Raw genomic sequence first — 21,555 nt, 5'->3', positions numbered from 1 at the left:
CTCTGCTTACGGCTGGGTGGTGTCTAATACGGATCAGGGGTTCGGTTAATCTAGCTAGGAGCTGTGTGCGTCCTAATTTGATAATCAGCAGTACATCGAAAAGCAGATTACCGCCACCGCATGTATATTGATGCGCTACAAGGATTCGCCGGCTGGAAGAACAGCCGAACAGGCATGCACATCGGATCTATCACGAAATGATCGCGTCGTTTACGCCATCTCAGGTTTACTGTCCGGCGAGTAAAAGGACTCAACTCTAGGAATATAGCGTTTTTAGACAAAGAAGGTTCAGGTTATATTGTGTATCGTCATTTGTGTAGTGTACGAAAACCGCGCATTAATTGCTGCTACGATTTTGACATATACTCCAGATAAAAAAAAATGTAATCATGAAGATCTTGACTCTGTTTTCACGTTATGTTGTTTAGTTAGGCACACGTTAGTAGGGCAACGTTTGTCGTCTGGCGCCAGAGGAACGAGCTTAGAATATGTTAAGTGCATACAAAAGGTATATCAGGTCCTACTTTGACTGTTGTCCATAATTAGCGGGCGGCATGATGAGTCTGACTGATCCAACGTCAGTCTATGTTAAGAATTCACAACCACTGATCACCTTAGACGAACACAACGATGTTTCTCTTTGTAGCCTCACGTTAGGTCATAGCTTCTCTATGGTCAGGTAGGATCAACAAGCTTTCTGATTTCAGCCTACAACAGTCTACGACCCAAACAAACACAAAGAAAAAGACAAATGAAGGCTGCCGTACACGCTACTGGTGGGACGTCTAGCCGATACTAGAATCGCGAACAAATGGTAAGTTGAAGCTAGCATTGCTCACCCAAAAGCACGCTTGAACCTTACGTCTTAACATCAGTCAACTCGGAAGAAGCTGTTCTGTTTAGCATGCGTGCGTGCGTGCGCGTGCGCGTGTGTATGTGTCTGACAGTTTTACTAATGTACCAACTGCACACAGAACAGGCCTATCTTATTTAAGGCGTATTACTGTCGTTATTTCCACTAACAGAGGACCATATAAGCTGCAATGTTCTTCAGTTCTAGTCCAGATTTTTCTCTTTTTTTTTCTGAAAAAAATCCAGCGTCTTAACCATCCAGTTAGCTTAAGGAGGTCGATGGCGGAGAACAGCAAAGGACAACGCAATGAACGGTGCCACCATCACTGTCAAAGGTTCTCTATGAGTAAAAGTAGGCTCACTAGCCAATGAACTAGGCAAACTGTGCTCGTTTTTGAGCTAAACAAAGTCAACGGAGCCGTTTCGCAGAGAAAACACCACAAGGCCAAATCAATTCTGGTGCGAGTGATGCTGTGAGTCTTCGTTTATGAGAATGTGCCAATGAATTTCTTTACTATATATTTATTCATTCACCGAACTGATATTTGTTCTACTTAGTCTCGAAATGTTTACGTGTGATCTTCGCAGAAAACTTCCTATATAATGCAGATATGTTACTCGTATCGGGTAGCTTTTAGTGATACGTCCTAGCGACGAACAGTCGGCAACAACAAAGCGTAAAATGGACACAAACTGTTTACTTAACGCAAATCAACAAAAAGCTCTTACCTATTAAAAAAAACCGTGGACTACGTCTAACTATGAATAAATCTCTGAAGCTGCACAAATTTCAACACTTTAATCATCGTGTTTCTCCATTGGATTAGCTTTGTGCTGAGATTGGGCAATACTTAAGCAGATGAGTGCTCCTCCATAAGCAACTACAATTGCTTCAACGGTCGTTACGTAGATTGCCAATGTACTTACGTGCGTATGATATTACCCATTTATTTACGTATAATATATCCTCTGTTGCTAACGTGTAGAATCGGGGAAACGTGAAAAAGCTAGGCAGATGGAGGCCGGAGAAGCTGCACTTTAACCGAAAGACAACCAGCTAGACAGCTCGAACGCCACGAGCCCACTGACATGTGAGTGTATACGAGAAAAGCCCCCGGCAATTCGATTCACCGCGGGCGGCCGCTTCTACGTATTTATAATACGCCCGTACCTCTCGCATGTAAGCGACCCACTTCCTAACAATTGGTCGTAACCTGTTAGCTTGGTTAGGGCGTAGTTCGCTAACTGGATTTCTGCTACCCTTCCCGATTCGAGGCCGAATCCCACGCCAAAATACGTATATGCTAATATAATCTATCCTGCCCCCGGGCTCTTCGTCCCCCACCCCCATTAAACATGGTGCCCGAGAACAGATAAAACCAACAAACGAACAGAAGACTAGCATCGGAACACCCGGCTGCCTAGCGAAGCACTCGGAAACAATAAAATCCAAACGCATTGCACACGTGGGCTGGAGTTGTGGGGTAGAAGCGCTAGGGGTGACGTCAGCTACGTTTGCTACAGTTACCACCTTTTCTTGCGCGTCCGTGTTTGCCACCTCGCCGTTGCTATCTCTTCTGCTGCTACTAGACAGTAACACGTTGCGGTATTCATCCGACGCCGCTATTCAGTTAGGTCTTACTTCAATTCACGAGGCACAAAATCAAAAGACTCAAAAGTAGACACCTTCCTTTCTTAGAAGCATAGCCTTTCAACGCGGTGGCTGGTGAGGTGACGCAACCTGGGGTGAAAAGCAGCGTCGAATGGACGCTGGCACGACCAGCGCGTTTGGTAGCGCCAGCAGCAGAGACAGAAGACTCAAATAAAAAAAAAACATCTGGGTTTTCACAGACGATGTTTGGCATTAAGTGTATCGCAACCGCCATTAAGGATCATGGTCATGGTGAATAAGTAAGCAATACAAGTAAGGGTACAGACGAAACAGACGATTTGGGACAATTAGGAATAGCAACGAACTAATGAATGAAGCTCGATCGACTATGAGGCATTATCGGCTTGGCTCGTGTTGTCTGTATACAAAACAGATCACAATGATCACGCCAATATTTCGACTTTGGAAGTGCTATCATCCCTAATTTAGTTGTTTATAAGTAGCAAATATTTCGTCCATTAATAAACGTTTATTTTGTTGACTACCGCTGTACTATAGGCGATACAAGATACGGGAAACTTTCCTAGTCATGCTTCTTATCGATTAATGACAGGTTTCGCAAAAACGTCTAAATTCGTTAATATATAAAGACATTAACCATATACCGACCTCAACACTACAAAGTTGTTGTACACTTCTGGGCATTGGGCACCCATTGGCACCGTAAAACTTTCGCTTTTTCGTGTAAAGCACTAAATACGACAGTTACCGATGACTAATAATGTGTATTCGACGTTTCGACCATCGTTCTTACGAGGTAACAGCAGTAATGACTTTGTCTCGCAGCGTTATTTCATCTGGTGACCCCTGATTTTTTTTCTGATCCTGTCACATCATAGGATCCGATCGTTGATACCGCACAGTCGATCTGCAAAGTTAGCCTGTAAACCAACCATCTGCTCGAATCATTGACAGGCAGTACGATGTACTGTAATTGCTTCTATGAATTCGCGCCATACAAAGATTGAATCAGTTTCTGTCTAGAAAATGATCGAATTCATATCCACCAGTAGACAAGTAGACGATAGGTAAGCTTCGATATAAAATTCGCTCGACTTTGCAGAAAGCCAACGAGAAATAAGACTCGTCTCTCGGAGTGAAGGCGAGGCGCCATGTCGCCTTTTAGCATCTCTGTCCTGATGATACTGACTCTTGGGGTGGAGGGGGACGCCGCCCCTGTACTTCGAGATAATATGGAAAAGATCGCAGCCCTAGACCAACCTGTTCGTCCCGCGGAGTTGGCTGATTCGACCCTGTCACTGCGACACATTCTGGCAGCTACTGGAAGCGACAGTGAAAAAGGAACAGTTTTGTCCGAGCTGCAAAAGCTGTTGACGTACCCGTTATCCGGAATAGTGAAACACATTGCAAACCAAAGCGTCGCTCTGAGACCAGACGAAGACACGTATAGTTATGTTCGTTCGGATACCGCCAATGAATTTAACCAAGTGGAGCAAGGGTCAATAGATGATTCTCTACGACTAAAGAACGAGCTTTCAGTGCTACGCGACCTACGCAACAATACAAATAGTCGTGGCCGGCCAAGGCCGGTCCGATCGGTCAACATGGTCGTGTTACCTCCATCTGAACTTCGACGCCCAGCAAAGATCGAGGAATTTGACTCCCCCGGCGATGAATTACGTGAAGTTGAGGACACTGATGATAGACAAGGGATAGATGAAAGCGAAGGCAGCGATAACAATGATGAGGACGATGACGATGAGGAGAGTTTCAGTCATTTTCGGGACGATCCTCAGGAAACGGACGGTGCCAATGAATTAATCGGCGGTGACGAGCCATTAGCTGTGTATTTCCGTGATTTGGCGCTGGACGAAAAAGCCGATACCTGGAAAAGCGGTGAGCCTGGCTTCAATGGCGTCCATCGAGGAGACCAGGACGGGTTAGCAGGAAGTGACGACGCTGCCTTGATACAGAGACATCAAGAGTCGGTCAGAGCAAGGTCACGAAGACGCTAAGCGTGGAACACCGATAGGACAGGATAATACATCGGACGCAAGGGCACAGGGACAGCAATGCTTCGACCTTGAAATCTGTCGCGTTAAATTACATATGATTGAGCAAATTTGATTTGACAGAAAAGAGAAATTTCTTAAAAATCTAGTCATCAAAAGGGTCAGCCTTAATTATGTCACTTCTAAGCAATTAGTGAAAACTAACGATGGTAAACTAACGATGGTTTTTGCACGAAAGAAGCCCTCCTCCTTATAGGAAGCCATCCTCCTTATAGTTCCTTTCGTGGCAAAAATTGTCAAAAAAGCTTTTGCCACGTAGTGGCTACCATTATTGAGTGAGCTAACTTATTATCGCTCCTGCCATTTATTAAGATTTATCGCTCCTGCCATTTATTAAGATATCAAACCTAGCCAGAATAGGCGCCTAACCCATAGAGAGGTATATTATTACATAACCGTTTTTTGAACTCGTGCATTTTCGAATTTATGTATAAATACAGAGACATCTGGACAATGGCTCACCGCGGAAATGTACGCAGGCCTTAAACCAGGCACCAAACCTAAATCAGGCAAGTCAATGAATATAGCGTGCTTTTTATATCCTACTAAAAATTAATAGTTGTTAGTTGGCAAGAATCTGCGCTTTATCGTCCGTTTGTTCTAATTTCGTCCAGTAATCCAGCCTGATTTAACGAAAAAAAAAACACCCAAACGCACAGATGTTAATAGCAATAGGTCGGTAATAAAGGCTCGATACACAACTCGATGATACATCTCAGAGATTTAATATTTTGACGAATATCCATCCGAACTAAAACACTTTGTAGACGAAAATTTTCCTTATACGTTATATATATATATATATATTAAACGTTATATATATATATATATATATATATTAACGTATAACGAAATAGCGGACTGTCGACTTTTCCACAGCGGAGTGGCAAGTGGTACTGCAATTCCTCGCATTGAGATCCTCGCATTGATAACAGAATAACTGATAACAAACTAATCATAAAAAGATCTTGAGAGTTTCCTTTTTTCGATATTTACGATGTTCGAATCACTGCTGCATCGTTGTTGCAATAAGAAATAGCCCGTCGAACCTACTTCTACAAAGCTAGGAACAAGCGAGCAGGGTGAACCTTGAGTCCCTATTAGTTAAAGCTAGATCCTAACTGATATCCGTTTTTAATTCGTAATTGGCGTTCGTATAAGAAGCGAGCTACAGCTTACGCCATTGAAAAGATAGTCGTTTCGTAACGTACAACAACTGCCATTAAATTACTTCTCATATGAGGAATATATAAGTGTACATCATTTCCTTCGTGCCTTTATGCTTGTCCGAAAACGATGTCCTCGATTGCACCTGAAACGAAATCGAGGTGGAATACGCTTTTGTCATTATTTGTAGTTTTGCTAGCCCTTGGTCATGTGTGTACGGTTCAAGTGAGTGCGACTGAAGTAAACGCTACATCCGGTGTTGTTGTTGCTGATATCGATAAGGGCAATGAAGGGATGCACAAGTTCTCTGTTGCTATCGGGTTGCTGCGGACGATTCGACCTGCATCGGAGCTTTTTACTAAGCGAAGGACAGCCGCGGCTAACGTACCGAGCACAGATAAGGTATCGACGGATCAACAACCTTCAAAATTGATGCGGCTTCCCATTGAATACACTCACGCTGATAAGAGTACCGCTGATGACGACAGCGAAATTCCCAGCACCGATCTCCCTAAATATACGAACTCTAACAACCTAAAAGAGAGGAGACATACAGATGCGAGCGCTCCAGATGGGCTGGTAGCTGCTAATCCATCGAATCCACCTCTCGTTCGCTCTGGGCCGTCAGCGAAAATCCCCCATCTACAGAGGCTGCCGTTCGCAAGTGCTAAAGACGGTCGAAAATTCTCAGCCCTACCTCCGAACTTCGGCCCGACTAAGCAATCCAAGGAAGACACGTGGCTGGAAAAAGATCGCTTAGGTCATCGAAGCTACCGTTTATTTCAGTCGCCTGAGCTTGCGGACGTCGTCGGAGGAACAGCTTATGGGTCGAACCAGCAATCGAAGGATTCTGCAAGTGATAGCGACAATGTTCATAGGAAGAGAAGAACCGAACAGAAAGATAAAGTTGAAGTAACTTATGATAAATCAAACGTAGACCCTGATACATGGTCAGCCTATTTAATTAGCGCGGGCGACGAAGATAACAATGGTGCTTATGGCGATTATAACGATAAACTTTATGCAGACGAGTTGAACTTTAACATTTATAACGCAGACGACGACGGCGACGGCGACGACGATTTAATTCTGGACGATTACGATGATGACATTGACTGGTTTGGATGGAGCAGCATTGACGGGAGCACACGTGGCTACGTAGGTGTCTACGGTGATGCCACAGGTAAAGCCGATAGAACTGGGGCGTCTGGTGACAGGAGTGTCGCACATGTGCCTTTGCTTGCACATAAGATTCGGCAGATAAGAGACGTCCATGACCGTGGCGCGGGTTTTAGCCATAATAACTGCTACGACCGGAAGGTTAATGAGGGTGGAAATTATCGTGGGAAAGGGAGACGGCGCTCTACCGGCCGTCGATAATATAATAGATAATAATAGATCTAATCAAGAGGACAAATCGATTGGTTAGCTGACGAACAGAAACGGTTCCCCGACCACCTGCCACGTCGAAATGACGGATAATACCATGACAAATGCGATCAATTGGTCGAGTGACCAAACACGCCGTCCAAACTATCGAGGAAGAAACAGACTGATTATACTTACTGAGATCACAGGGCGCACATGCATGCATACATACATACATGTCCACAATAGAGATTATCAAAGACTTTGAAATGTCCCGAAGATTTCCCGGAATGGTACAACAATAGCGGAAGGCAAAAACAACTTTTGGTCACTTCGTAATCTTTCCAATATCGCTATCTTTTTCCAATTCCAATTCCATCCAATCCAATTCCAATAACGTATTGTTACGCAAGATTATGAAGCTGTGCGTTTTCGTAATCCGGTTATAAAGGGTATCGTAGGTAAAACATGCAATAAAGGGAATAGCAAATTGTATGGTATTTACGTGTCGTTGACGGGATATCGAATGACTATTCCATTGACGGGATTATATTTTTTTAAAAGCTCTTCCGACAATGGCGCTGATTTATGGCCATCGTAAATTTATGACACAATGTTTGAAGAAATTTATGACACAATGTTTGAAGACACCGAGGCTTAGCGGAACGGAGAGAGGTGATACCATCTGACCTTACCATCACGTTTACACAATGTCTGAAGACACCGAGGCTTAGGGACCTGAATATTCATGCCGATCGACAATTTGGGACTATGTCATTCTATAATTTCTTCTTCTTTTCTATTATATGATGCTTCCGCTATCTATAGAGACCCCGCTGCCCTTTTTAAAAGAAAAGTCCACTGAAAGAGATGGACTTTTATTTTAAAAATTCCATAATCAATTCAATAAAGCTTTTACATAGCTACTAAGCAACCTTGCACCGAAAATGACAAAAAATTATTATAAAAAGGTAATTTCTTCTCTATATGATTTTTAAAAATTTTTTTAGCATGAAAATAATTTGGTATTCAATATGCAGAACTTGTCATATTTCCTCCTATTTCTTCCTGACACCACGTTTGCATATATATATATATATATATATATATATATAGTAAAGGTGGAAGCCAATCAAGACACAACAGAAATATTCATGTATAAAAACAATATATATAGACTGGTTGCCATTTTTACAATTTACACAATAACTTGCTGCATAACGAAACTTTTTTTTAAAAGGAAGATCTTTATCCACTAAGCTTATTGTAATTTCCTCAATATTACCGAAAAACGACAGGCATCGTCAGTTGTAGGCTCGCAAAAAAAGCAAGCAACCGCGACGTGGCCGCTGGATACATCGATACTTGTATGGACAGAGGTACTTAAATGCGTTATTAGTAAACTAAAAGCATCGTAACTTCAGCTTCGCGAAACTTCACGACTTAAACACTGGCCACGAGCACTCATCAGAAGTGGATGCCGCTGCGAGGTGTAATCACCCGGCTACATTTCGTTGACCTCTCCAATGGGAGCAACATTTCCGAGACGTGCTTCATTCGGTGTTCGTATCGATATGTAGTCTTGCATCCTAGGCCATTCTAGTTACATATAGAATAATGCTCGACAAACAAGTTCAACTTAGATATTTTATCGGTTGGCCCTTATCTGTAACTAATGTCAACATTATTTTCAACGCGTTCTACGTACAGAAGAAAATTGCACAACTAATTTCTACAAAACGTCGAGATATCACCAATGATATTCTTCAAGTACAGTCCACCTCGTATACAAGTTTTCTTCGCGTTTCTTATCGGTCGGAACACGCGCTAAGCCTCAGGAATGACAGCTGCATAATCAATTCTTGCTGTTATATGTTACTGCGTAAACCGCCGATTTCGGTGGTGGCCGTAAAGACATCCCGAGCCTCGTATTCTAGTTCTCCAGCTTTGGCACTGTTGGGAACGGAGACGAATGCGCCAATTGAATCAACTCTAGAGATCCTCATCCGAAAGAGGCGTTTTTGGGCTTATCAATACATCAAGCGACCTGACCATGACGACCAGGCAGGCCAAAGCAAAATAGGCCAGCAGACGCATGAAAGAGCATGAAAAAACAATCGCGGCGTGAGGTGGAATCGCCGCAAGCGTGGGGACCAAACTGGTAGTGATTGTTAAATTAGATGATTACTGCCTTCCGCCACCAGGGCGATGATGTGGCTGATCTGTGGAAGCACATTCGGCTTTCGATGGCCGGTGGCCGAAAGCTGCGAGCAGTGCATTGTTACTTTAGTTTTAAATGCAGCGAACGAAAGCTTCGGCAACTTTCGGCTTATGGCGCATACACGTAGACACGCAATTGCCGGAAGATCCCAAAGTTTCACAGGTGCATTAATCACAGTGAATGTATTTATTTAATTGATTACGTTAAAGTACAGTTTCAGAAAAGAAATTTCAAAAAAAAAAGTATCAATTTCGATCTTATGTCAGTTTTTCGTGCATAAAAGATGGCGTCTTCCATCACAGATGACGCCAACGTTGACACCTTGTATATTGCATTTGGATTAATTTTTTAATCCTGTATTATGTGTCTGCGTTCCTCGTCTTAGGCTGGTATAAGCTTCTTAGTCCTCCATTTTATACCAGCGTTCATTTGTATCAGGTTTTCAATCTTGTTGTATTTTGTAACGGTATTAATGCTGAAATCCTGTTTTATGTTGTACCTGTATGCCTAGTCTTCAGGCTAAGGAGAACGGATCTTCGAAGTCCGTAAGTGGGTCGAAAGATCGACTCCCATAGTTTTCTTTCTCTCTTTGTACAATCCAACGAAACCATAACGCGAATTATTTCTTCTAGAACGGAGACGACTTCCTTTATAAACGATGCCAACATCGACGGCCAAAGACATTAGCCAGGTGGTTATCAGAATCAATAGGATAGCGAAAGCTCACCAGGTGATGGTATGCAACCTAAGGTCGTTCTAACTAAATCAGAAATTAACTGCCAAAGATAAGGGTAGTGGACCTAAGACTGAAGTGACACTCCACTGTGAGGTTAGGCATATGATAGAGTCATGAGACTTGTTGAGGTTGAAATATACGTGGCAATAAAAACTCTCTGTGTTCTGTGTTTCCTACAGTGGTGTTGTTTAACGCCATTAGTTATAGTAACTACGATAATAATGAAACGTTTACTGTGTTTTGTTTTTATTTAACGCTTCTGATAGTTCTTCGTGTTGGTTATTGATTTGTGTAACTCGTCACAATCATCATTTTGGAACTGTATCGAAAAGTTCGACGTCAAGTTAACGTTTAACGTCATACCAGTCCGCCCCGCAGCTCTGTTTTTCTGATAGAAAAACAGGAGCACTAGTACCAGCACATTATCTTGCCGAGGTATAGGTTTAGTGGACTGTGTTCCTCTCTCTCCCTCCCTCCCTCCCTCCCTCCCTCTCCTGTAATTTTACCGGAAATGTGTGAATATAGGTTCTAAAGATATTTTTAGAAATTAAAAATATTGCCGTCCATCATCTTTATCCTCGCGTTTGACGCAACACTTAGCTAGTTCATTTCATATGGGTAGGATCAATAAATTATTAGGGCAATGCTCAGTACCACACACTTTGTGCAGAGATCCGGCGGCAACTTTGTTTCTCAAATTAAATGAAAATGTTGCAAGTAGTAACAAGTATTGCCATCTTCTCAGAGTTCTCTACGGGATACAGATTGAACTAGGCATGTGATAAACGTCACGTAGACACGAGAAACAGTCCTTCTTATTACACCCTATGGCCATTTTTAAACATTCGGTAATTGGAGAGTTTCAGTTGAGCTTATGTAACGGGAATTCGTTTCTGGAAAGTCAGAGATTGAGTTCTTCGACCGCTAACATGTCGTGTAGTATTAGTACCCTGTATCCAGGATTTTCCTACTGAAGGCGTAGAACAATGTTGTGACATACGGCAACGGTAAAGAGTATACGAAGGACTAGCATCTTTACGATACTAGTCCCTGCACATTTATTCATATATATAGTATTTGTTTTGCTGTGACGTTTTTATGCACTTGTACACAATACCCGACACTTCATATGGTACATTAGAAGACCCATTGTTCTTTGTCATAAATGTAATGCTATTATACATTGGCCACAGTCCTAATGGAGGCTCTTATATGCAATTGTCAGTTTACTTAAAGGAGGGAAGTTCAGGTACATCTGATAGAGTACAACTGGTAGTTTACTTCATTTCGAGGGAGAGCTTCTGCAGCGATGAATATGAAGGTCTACTCATACTATTGAAGAGGAAAATAGATTGAGATAGAACCGTTGAAGCAGTCTTTATTTTCGAGGAAGTACGCCTCTGCCATATTTCTGCGCGTTGACATTTGTTGCAAACACTGAGTATATTCTTGACCTTCGCAACGGCGATATCTTGATCCCACTGGCGTCGTTATATTAGCGCTATTGGCTATGTAGCTTAGCATATTTCAAAAAGTGGCGCGACCCACTTCCGAAAGCTTGCTTTTCAGACGCAGCTTGAGAACAGAACGGCACGGTTTATAATAGCTACCTTAGCGTTTAACATGAGTAATGCTATCGAAATAAAGGATGAGAAACGCAGCTAAAATTGAATCGCATGGGGGGTAGCCACTGCTGTTTGCGTATGTCGTACGAATTCGACTGAAAATTGCCATTTGGTTACTGGACCCCACAGAAATAACGAGGAGAGTGAATGGGTTGTGCTCGTTTTTCCTCCTACGAGATTGGCAGCTCGCTCGTATTGTTTAGATAGAGGAGGCGTTAAGTTATAAAGCGTAACCGAGATCATTAAAGTGGTACCCTGTTTATTAAACCTACCCAGAACGTATGACAATATGTTTAATATCTTACATCATGCAAGAACCGTTTTTCGGTACTATTTAGCAGACGATCGTTTGCCATCTCGATGTTTGTTTATAAATTGAACTATATTATGCTTCTACTGTGTAAACGCTGTCTTTCTTCAAACGGATAGTTACTGCTGAATCCAAGAAGGGCACTGAACATAATATTCTTTAGGATATATATTCTTAACGATCATTCCTTTTGAACACGCCACCTCACGCCGTCTTCACCCGATTCATGACCAAGGAATGTCCCATCCCGACGGCGAAGAAGCGTGCAACCCCAAGCTGAAAAATTTCCCAAACACCCCCAACGACCGCAGTCGGAAGCAACAGGATAATCAAATTTGAGTTCAGAAAGATTTTGGGACCAACAAACAATTGGTGAAAATCGGTTAGTGTAATGGTAAAATTGTCTAAGGCACCGTGTTATGGTCCTAACGTTACCTTACCGTTAGTAAGGGCTCTTATAATAATCACTCGTGAAATAATATTTACAAAAATTTTTTGGTAAAGAACAAAAAGTTGCGCTCTCTGGGCATCGAACCACTGACCCTAGCTAGCTCCTCGTTTTGGATAATAATCCCTCCTGACATTACACAAGCTGGCTCTTGTAAAACAATCCTCTCTATGCTTTCTTATTATTCTAGAACTCAGAACCAGGAAGAAAAAGAAATCGTCTATGAACCACCTCGCAGATATTATTACTCGTATTTTCTAACTGCTTCCGGTGCAATCGTTGCGATGCTCGTGCGCTAATGAATTCTGTGAGCAGCTGTGGGTCAACAATGGACTCTACCGGTTCGGTACGGTCCGAACTATACCGAATTCTTACATCGGAGAACAGGACGCCACTGCTATAATTCATTTGAGTCCTGTAAAGGCGTCACTTTTACATACAGGCGATTCCATTTATATAGATTCAAACTACGGCTCGAAGCTTTTGCGAAAGCTTTAAGTTGACGTCCTGAATCGTAGCGATAGATTCAACTTTTTCATATAACGCTAGCAAAAAACAAATCGACCTGCGAAACTACACCCGACTATCAATTTACAGTGTGATTTAACCACAGTCATTTGAAATCAAGGGGTTCCAATGTTTGATGGGCAAAAGAAACCCACATTTAATTTTCTATCATTCCGCCAGTCCGACTGTATATACGCATGTACTGTTGACTACTTTGTTTGCCCTGACCGTAACGTGTATCCAGGCCGCAAAGTATCTGAGGGTCTGTGGGAAACCTATTGGCGTGCTCCTCGAGACTAAACTGGCTTTGCACGATCTTCACCTAGAACTGAAGCTTGCCACTCTCGAATAAGAGGGTAACAAGCTGTCCGCTTTACGACCGCCGTCCACGCGAATCCTGACAATCTCAATAGAAAGCCTGTAGTTATTATTGGTTCTGATGCAGTTATTAAACAGTGTACAGATATTCTCGTAGTTATGTGTTTGAAAAACAGAGGCAGGCTAAATTATTGAAATGAGATCTCACTGGCAGACTCATACAAGTTTTACATACATACCTATATCATCATACAAATTCTATTAGATATGTGTATCATATATATTTTTTGAAATTTCGCGCCATTCGCAGCAGATCATTTTCCAACCCAGTCCAGAAAGTTACGTAAGATGTGTTCATTTACCTATTTCGATTATACTGTTTCACACCGGCGGGTTCGTAATTGCTGCATTATGCCAGTACGGCCAAATACGACGCAATGACCATCTGCTTTTCGTTGTTTAGCAAACGATGTCAATTCGTTAGGGTATTAATGCGAAGGTCACCAAAGGTGGCTCGCGAAACCGAGCTAGATCAGTGGTGGCACGGTGACCATCTAAAGCGAAATCATTTGCGATGTCGCGTTAACATATAGCTTTCAGTATCTTTCAGAATCTACTGATTCGAAGGTTATCTGTTCTACGTAAGAGCTCAATGTTTAAAGTTCTTAACTCGATACGTATTGATGTACGAGCTTTCAATGGATTTTTGTTGGCAAGTTATCGTTTAACCGATCGTACTCGCAGAGACTGATCTGGAGAGCACAATTCCAACTGGATATAGAGTACTTCTGTCGAATACACTAGTTAGTAATGAACTTCGTTTCCATCGCGTTGTTAACAAAAACTTCTGCTTTTGACAACTACTTTTCAACTTTATCAAGTTTTGCAGTTAATAGAATCATAAATCCACTATGGTGCTGTTGTAAACGGCAAACTGCACGCAATTTTTAGGATTAGAATTTAATTGACCGTTTTCAAAGTAACCGTCAACCACCATGTCTTTTCTGGATGTACTTCTAAGAAAAATAGCAGTGCTGCTAGGCATTACTTCAGTCGCCCTTATGCCCCATCTAGAACACCTCATCGCTAATTTACTAAGTTTAACTAAGGCAAGCACATTACTACTGGCGATATTTTTCTATAAAATACGAGAATTTTCTAAAAACTACAGATTAGCACCACCTGAAACCCTAGAAGCGAGCAATTCGAAACGACGATGTTGTGGCTAGTCATTGGTCTCGGACTATTGGTTATCGAAGGCGCCTATAGCGTTTCCACGGTGGTATCGGAAGGTCAAATTGCGAAGATCCTTCCGCAGCCTTCCGCAGAAGCAAAGGTTACCACCAGTTCTCCCGCACAGGGAAATGCTAACCGTCGTGCATTTAGTCTAGTGCCACCGTTGTTGGCGACCAAATGGATAAAGCGCGAACCGCGCAGGAATTTCGAAAGGATTTCGAGAACGCGGTGGCTTTCGAGTGCGGCACTGGTCGGGGAGCGTAAACGCCGTTCCAGAGCACGCGTCGATAGAACTACTGATGGCGGCGGCGGCGGCGGCAGGAACAAGAATAATGGCCGTATCGTCACAGCCAGAGACCCCAGAGTGTTTTCAGGCGAGTCGTTGAAAGCAGCTGCGGAGTATTTCGATGCCACGGAGAATGTTTGGCCGGGGACAAAATTAGGCAGAAAAGAGCGCCGTGGCCGTAGGGGCCATGGCGGTCGATGCGAGCGTCCTCACAGACACATTGATGAATATGAATATGAGTATGCGGATGGACGGACGTTCGACCCGGCTGAATATAATTACTACGACCATCCCTACACAGAGTATCCATCGGCTGCTTGGACTCTTAGACCTACTAAGACCAGAAAGTTTGATGATAATTTGTACACCGAAGATGGTTCAGATGAGCAGACGTTCGCACCGGGTGACTATATGTACCACGAAATGTTATCGGCTGACTCCACGTATTAAGGGAGGGTGAAGCGGAGTGCCAACCAATGGGTAGCGATGGGACTTCTTGCCGCCCTAGTAGTTCGTACTAGGGCGGTAAGGAGCAGGGTGGTCGTTCTTGTTGGGACAGGATTTTATATAATCAATACTAAGCTGAATAGCTGATTTTAATAAACGTACCCGTATAAATTCACCGCAGTGGTTATCATCTTTAATTTGCCGACGACTGCGGTAGTTTCCGATGCAGCACTCGATGACAAGTAAGAATTCTTTTAAATGCTGCTTACGGCGACTGGAAGAGCTATCCCATACGATAGTCCCAGAAGTACTTGCTATAGCAATTCTACAGACTACTAAAACGAGTGCGCAGTTTTTGTACTTCTCTGGTCAATTGCCTCCATCCTTTTGATGGAACTCCACAAACTATCCTCTTAATTATTATAAGTTCACCTTTTTGATAAAAATAACATAGTTTAAGCATGTTGCCACAATAAGAAAAGAACACAAAACAAAACCGACGTGGAAAAAGCGTCGAGAGAAAAACATTCACAGAATGCAATTTTTAATTATCGTTAATTACCGTGAGAAGCTCAAGAAAGGCGGTGACATACGTATTACATTCTCAATACGTATTACATACAATATTCTCCACAAACATTTGTACACAAAGTAGGTCCGCGTGATCGCAAAGTGTCAACGTTTTAGGGTTGCATTGTGGTCTAAGGTCAAACCCTGGTACGGGTCGTTTCGTTGTGAGAGCCTAGGAACAGAGAGAGGTAGGTCATGGTATGGTTCCTTTTAATTCTGAAAATACAGATGCGTGTGTGAGTTATGACCGGTGAAATAGTACGATTCAGTCCTTGCTGCTTGTATAACAAAGACGATCCAATAAACGGAACTGTCTCCTTTCGATTGATTAAGACGAAATTAATAACACAGAATGATGCCTGTACAGCCTTGACCATAGTGGTGACTATATATTGAAGGTTCAATTCAATTATTATTATTAGTTAAATTATTGTGTAGGATACACCAAGTACGAACAATATGGATTAGAGCTTTTCCAACGTTGATATTCTGGTCCGCATCTTTATTTAGTTTTCATTGTATTAAGCTGGTATGAAGTGTTTATAACCTACAAATAAAAACAAATTATGCCAATGTTAGACTTTGTAATGAAATCGAGTGCGATTATTGGAGTGTCTTCAATAATTGACATTTTTTTTCTACTGTTTTCGATTATCATCATCACAAACTCAACCGTCAACGCAAACTCTTCCTCGGGTGAGGATAGTTTTAAAGCTTTTCCAAGAAAAAAAAAAAAGACAAACAAACACCGAATTTTTTTTCGGCAAGCATTGGAAAATACCTCTGACTAGAAGAGCAGCAGAATATACGATAATACAGTTGTTTACATAGAAAACCGGATTTTTCCATATTAAACTGATTGATATATATATATATATATGTGGAATGATAAACTACTCAATACATCAACAACACAAGATCTTTACTTTCGTAAAAAATATGCGTCTATATCGGCGTTTAACAATGTTACTCGAGTAATGTCTTCCGATCTGTAAGCGCTTTTGTAGAGTCAACAAAAAAAATTTGTGTGGAATCACCATCGATCTTCAGATTAAATGTTGGCGCTGTAAAATTTCCCTCTGTGAACTTGCATTAATCGAGCCAAGATTTGACGAAGCGGACAATGAAATCGGTGACCGGCAAGACTATTAACTATGAAGAAGATAGTGAAGATAATGATGAGGGTTATTATTATTATAGCAACCCTATACATCGCTTTGTCACTGATAAGAGAATAAGCAACGTTAGCGAAAAACCAATAATGCAATAGTGATTTTGGTTATAGTCCCTATAATCTGGTTCCGATAAGGATTCACTTAAAGATAATCTAGTAGAGGTTATTAAGAAATCACCGTCACTTTCCTTTGGATACTACAAGCTGCAACTTTTTTTTTTTTTTTATCTATTTTACCTTGATGATAACAATATAATTAGCATTGAAACACGCGCCCCATCTCGCATTAGTTAAACGCGCATCTTCAAAGATACTCACCTACCGTGCCAGCGCTTTACCATCTTACCAATGCAGGAGAAATCATTCCCTGTGGTTGTTTGAAAAAAGCTCTGTATTTTTCGAAAACTTAGCTCACATATATTTACTCGACTGCATCGTATGCTAATGTTGCCGAGTTCATTGAACACAAGATTTTTTGTAGCAACTCCAGCTTTGCTTTAAAATCTGCTACTTCTCAATCCATTTGAAGACGAACCGTAGCGTGCCAAATATATTAAGATCACCACAGCTGATTCTTAGATGTCGCTTTTATGACAGACTTTAGGCCAAGCATGTTGAGGCCTAGGATAACAAGTATGTGACTGACTAACGAGGGCTCCAACTGCCATAATGTACCCTCGCATACACCAATACAATATGTAAAAGCAACGTCTCTTACAGACAGTACAGCGGACCATCACTGCCCACGTAGCCAAATGCAACTAGAAGTAACTATGTTAAATCAGCTGTCTTGCGTCGACAAAGGAATATTATATCTTCTGATATGGCAGATGACGACGGGATTGTAGCGCGTTCTGTCGTCGCCGGAAAATCTGCCGATGGTTCTCTTGCTCTGTTTGAACTTGAACTAAAATGGCCAATTTGGATACGCGCGATTCCATTGTCAAGCAGTACGCCGAGTCGCTAAGACCAACTGTTGCCTATTGGGCGGACTGCAGGTGCTGCAACGGCGCTCCGAAGGCATGGACGCTTCATACTTTTTAGAACAATTTGCGGCTTTCACCTACACGGCCAGCGATGGAAATGTTCGTCTCGATGGTGGACCTGCGGCGAAAACTGGTGACAAACAAGCTTGAGCGGAGATCAGCAGCAAGAAGCAGGGGCCGTAGAGTGTGATCGCAGACATCGATTTCGTTATACATCTCCCTTGCCCGAACGTCAACGTACTGACCGCCGCCGTAATGCACGGCACTGGCCTATAGAATTCCGAAGTACGACGTATCGTTCTTCGATGCGTTGTGCGCAGAGACGCAGTCGTAACGGGAATCTTCATTATCAATGACTACTTCAATCCATGAAGACTAGTTGAAGAATAATATTTCTTTAATTATCTCTATCTTAATAGCAAAACCCAAAACTTGAAAAAGAAAACAATTTCACTACAACCGATCAGAAACTTGATTCAAAACCAGAAAAGATCTAGCAACGGAATAACTGAATGACCAAACTCTTCCATCCATAAGTTTGTGTTTACGTGGTCTTACGCGTAATTTCTTAAGAGTCAACAAAGTCCCGCTGTGTGCTCCTCTAGCCATTTTCTCCTGAACTCTGGCTTTTTCTGATAGAACTATCGTCTGATATTACCGATACACAGCATTCGAACTCAACTTTAGAACCTGCTAAATTCGTTTTGAAGGCGAACCATCAGGACCTGTGCATCAAACCTTAGAAAATGGTCGCTGATCCTTAATTGTTTTTGCTTTAGCACCGCTTCAAAAAGCTGGCGCGGATCATATGCAAGGTTTCAAACAGAATGACAATTGATTTTTTACAAACACATCACATTTGGATCAACCGCTCTAGGGTCTGGTATTAAAGGCGACAAAACCTCCTTATAATTTGTAACCTTTTATTGCATACGAAATAGGAGAGATGCGTTAATTGCTCAGGATTCTAGCGTAATACTGCGTTACCTAGGAAAAAAGCTATACACTTTCATTCTCAATTCACACCCTGTTCGGTTGAAGTGACGTTTATGACAGAATTATACGTTGCATACTTTCGTCACAGACTCCTAAGTAGGATTGGGCATCATTCTATTAACTGTAATCTTGGATTGCAAGTAACAGGTTTGCCGCGATAGCTGGTCCGGCATTCGACATTTCTGCTACCTTTATCACATATATATCACACAATTTTAATAATAATAATAATCTCAATTTCACAAACAATTTTACTTATATAAAGTCGGTTCATTGACTTCCTTCGTTCACATAGACTGAAATCCAATGACTCTTCGGTGATCCCTAGTCTCCTAACTGCGAACTTGCTACGTGGAGCTAAAACAGATAGTCTTGTGAATTGTGTGAATACTAAACTACAAGAAAAATACCTGTACCTTACGCAGGTACGAGGGTACCTCAATGTAGTTAACACGACGAGTTTTCTTGGCCTGCGATTTCTAAATAAACATTTTTAGATCTAATTATGAATTAAGACGTTTCTTCTTCACAAATCTTCAGTTGCTCAAGCACTCCCTGTTGACGGATCGCGAACTTCAAGTCAAACACAGCGCTCACCTTAGGTACTTACAGATTCGCATGGATGAACAAAGTACTATTGAGATGACTAGTCGTACACCGTATTAGGCACACGATTGCCCTAGCTGGACATCGTTTCTGTCTAGTCAGAGTGAATAAGTCATAAGAGTTTACTCATATGACTTATTCACTCAGCGGCATGAAACTCGGCCATGCACGAAACTTCTGCACTTACTCCCAGTGTTGTTTACGGCTAAGTTCAAACTAAAACCCTCCGCACAGGTTGTATAATACCATCTTACTTTGGAACGATAACCATAATTCTTATTGGAATAATAGTACTAATTAAGACTACTGTAAAAAATAACTATTAATTTAATAAACTTTCAAGCTAAAAAATTGAGTCATTGAGAATCGCGTCATTTTCCACAAAATCATATCTGATCAGAGCCTTCGGTGGTAGAGGAAAACTGTTGTCCTCTCATCCAACCGCTATAGTACACCTTATATAACGAATATATATATATATATATATATATAGCGGCAGCATTTTGTGGAAATCATTACAGTGGCCTATGAGGGACGAGGTAGCCAGCAGCAGTTAGAAATATGTTGCGTTTGCTGATCGGCGTCGGTATAGGAGTGTCCTTTGTAGGAGTCGCGAACAGTGTGTCTGTTGTAGCAGATGGCGACAAGGCCGTGGGGCAATTTGCTGTAGCGGGAAAACATGCAATCGATATTCTTGCTCAGCGCAGCAGCAGCAGCGACTCATTGGTAAACTCGTCGTCGTTTGCGGAATTTCCTAAACCCAGTTATGCAGCTCCAGCCACAATACCACCGAAACTGGAAACCCAGAACACGAATTTCTCTATGTTTGAGAAGGGGTTTGTTGAATTGAGTGTAAAAAAGCCTACGTCACCAAAACGTTATGGAGGCAGAATTCGCCGTGATAAATTCCAAACGCATGTCGGGCACCAGGTGTGGCCTTTGGAGTCTAACGCCGCCAATAATGTGACGCCTGATACCAATAAAGTAAAGAAAGTTTCTACCGATAAGCTAAGCGGTGCAGCTTGCCAGCGAACAGCGGCACTAAATGACGAATCAGTCGCCAGGCATGCCGGCCGGAAAGTAGGCCACGAGAAGGCACGTAATCGAAGACGTAACCGGAAAGTTCGTGGGCATCCTGCACGGCCCCCACGTCGATTCGATTCTCATCACCGTCGCTATCGTCCTACAGCGAGTCGGATGCCTGTACATTCCCGTCGTACTCGAATGAGACATACCCCGGATTCAGGAGCGGAGGAAAGTGAAGAATAAGTGGGCTGTGACGGGGTTTCACGTCACTGTTTTTATTTTGTTACGGATTTTTGTGGCCGTAGACAATTGGCCAACAAGGAAGCAATAAAGGATCGTGTTATGCCCATCACGGTGTACTTTATATTAGATAGAACCACTGCCGGGTCGAGCCTATGAAGTGAGGCCTGCAAATCTCTCTCAAAACAATTAAGCAGGCTGAACCTTAACGAAGCACTGCCCAGTATCTCATCATCATCATCATCATCATCAGAAAATTATCATCATCAGAAAATTAAAGCAAGTAAAAAAAAGATCTCATCAATCACTAAAGTAAAAAAAATTAAAGCAAGTAGTAAAAAAGGTCTGAAATTAAAGCAAGTAGTAAAAAAGGTCTGAAAATTAGTTTTTTTTTTCTTTCAACGTGTCTTTCTTCAATTATTAATCAGCATCCTTCTTCCCAAACAAAGTCTCATCATCATTTGATGTAATCTCCCGTCTCATCATCATTTGATGTAATTTTTTTCTTTCAACGTGTCTTTTTTCAATTATTAATCAGCATCCTTCTTACCAAACAAAGCCTCATCATTCAATTATTAATCAGCATCCTTCTTACCAAACAAAGCCTCATCATCATTTGATGTAATCTCCCGTCTCATCATCATTTGATGTAATCTCCCAATCTCTCATTATCATCAATTTACATTAAATTAAACAACGAAACAGCATAGTCTTTCACCGTCATCAATTTA

The 21,555-nt window shown here is 41.9% G+C and overlaps 2 protein-coding genes across 3 annotated transcripts in view; both read left to right on the top strand.

Annotated features, from left to right (window-relative positions):
• Nucleotides 1-21,555, top strand: part of LOC111253729 (putative G protein-coupled receptor No9) — a 158,316-nt gene that overhangs the window by 97,559 nt on the left and 39,202 nt on the right. The gene's annotated exons all lie outside the window — the stretch shown is intronic.
• On the top strand, nucleotides 3,147-4,668 carry LOC111253730 (uncharacterized). The gene is made up of 2 exons (XM_022813587.2): nucleotides 3,147-3,281; nucleotides 3,588-4,668. The coding sequence occupies exon 2, from the start codon at nucleotides 3,637-3,639 to the stop codon at nucleotides 4,498-4,500; it is 864 nt and encodes a 287-aa protein (XP_022669322.1). The 5' UTR covers nucleotides 3,147-3,281; nucleotides 3,588-3,636; the 3' UTR covers nucleotides 4,501-4,668.

Source organism: Varroa destructor, unplaced genomic scaffold (assembly GCF_002443255.2).
Source record: "Varroa destructor unplaced genomic scaffold, Vdes_3.0 BEIS01000007.1, whole genome shotgun sequence".
NCBI classification, from domain to species: Eukaryota; Metazoa; Arthropoda; class Arachnida; order Mesostigmata; family Varroidae; genus Varroa; species Varroa destructor.
Note: the sequence above shows the minus strand (reverse complement) of the source record. Positions and strands in the feature narration are given on the sequence as shown.

Bases quoted from the DNA above. Each gene is read 5' to 3' on its own strand.
- LOC111253730 (XM_022813587.2), top strand. From the start codon at position 3,637: ATGTCGCCTTTTAGCATCTCTGTCCTGATGATACTGACTCTTGGGGTG.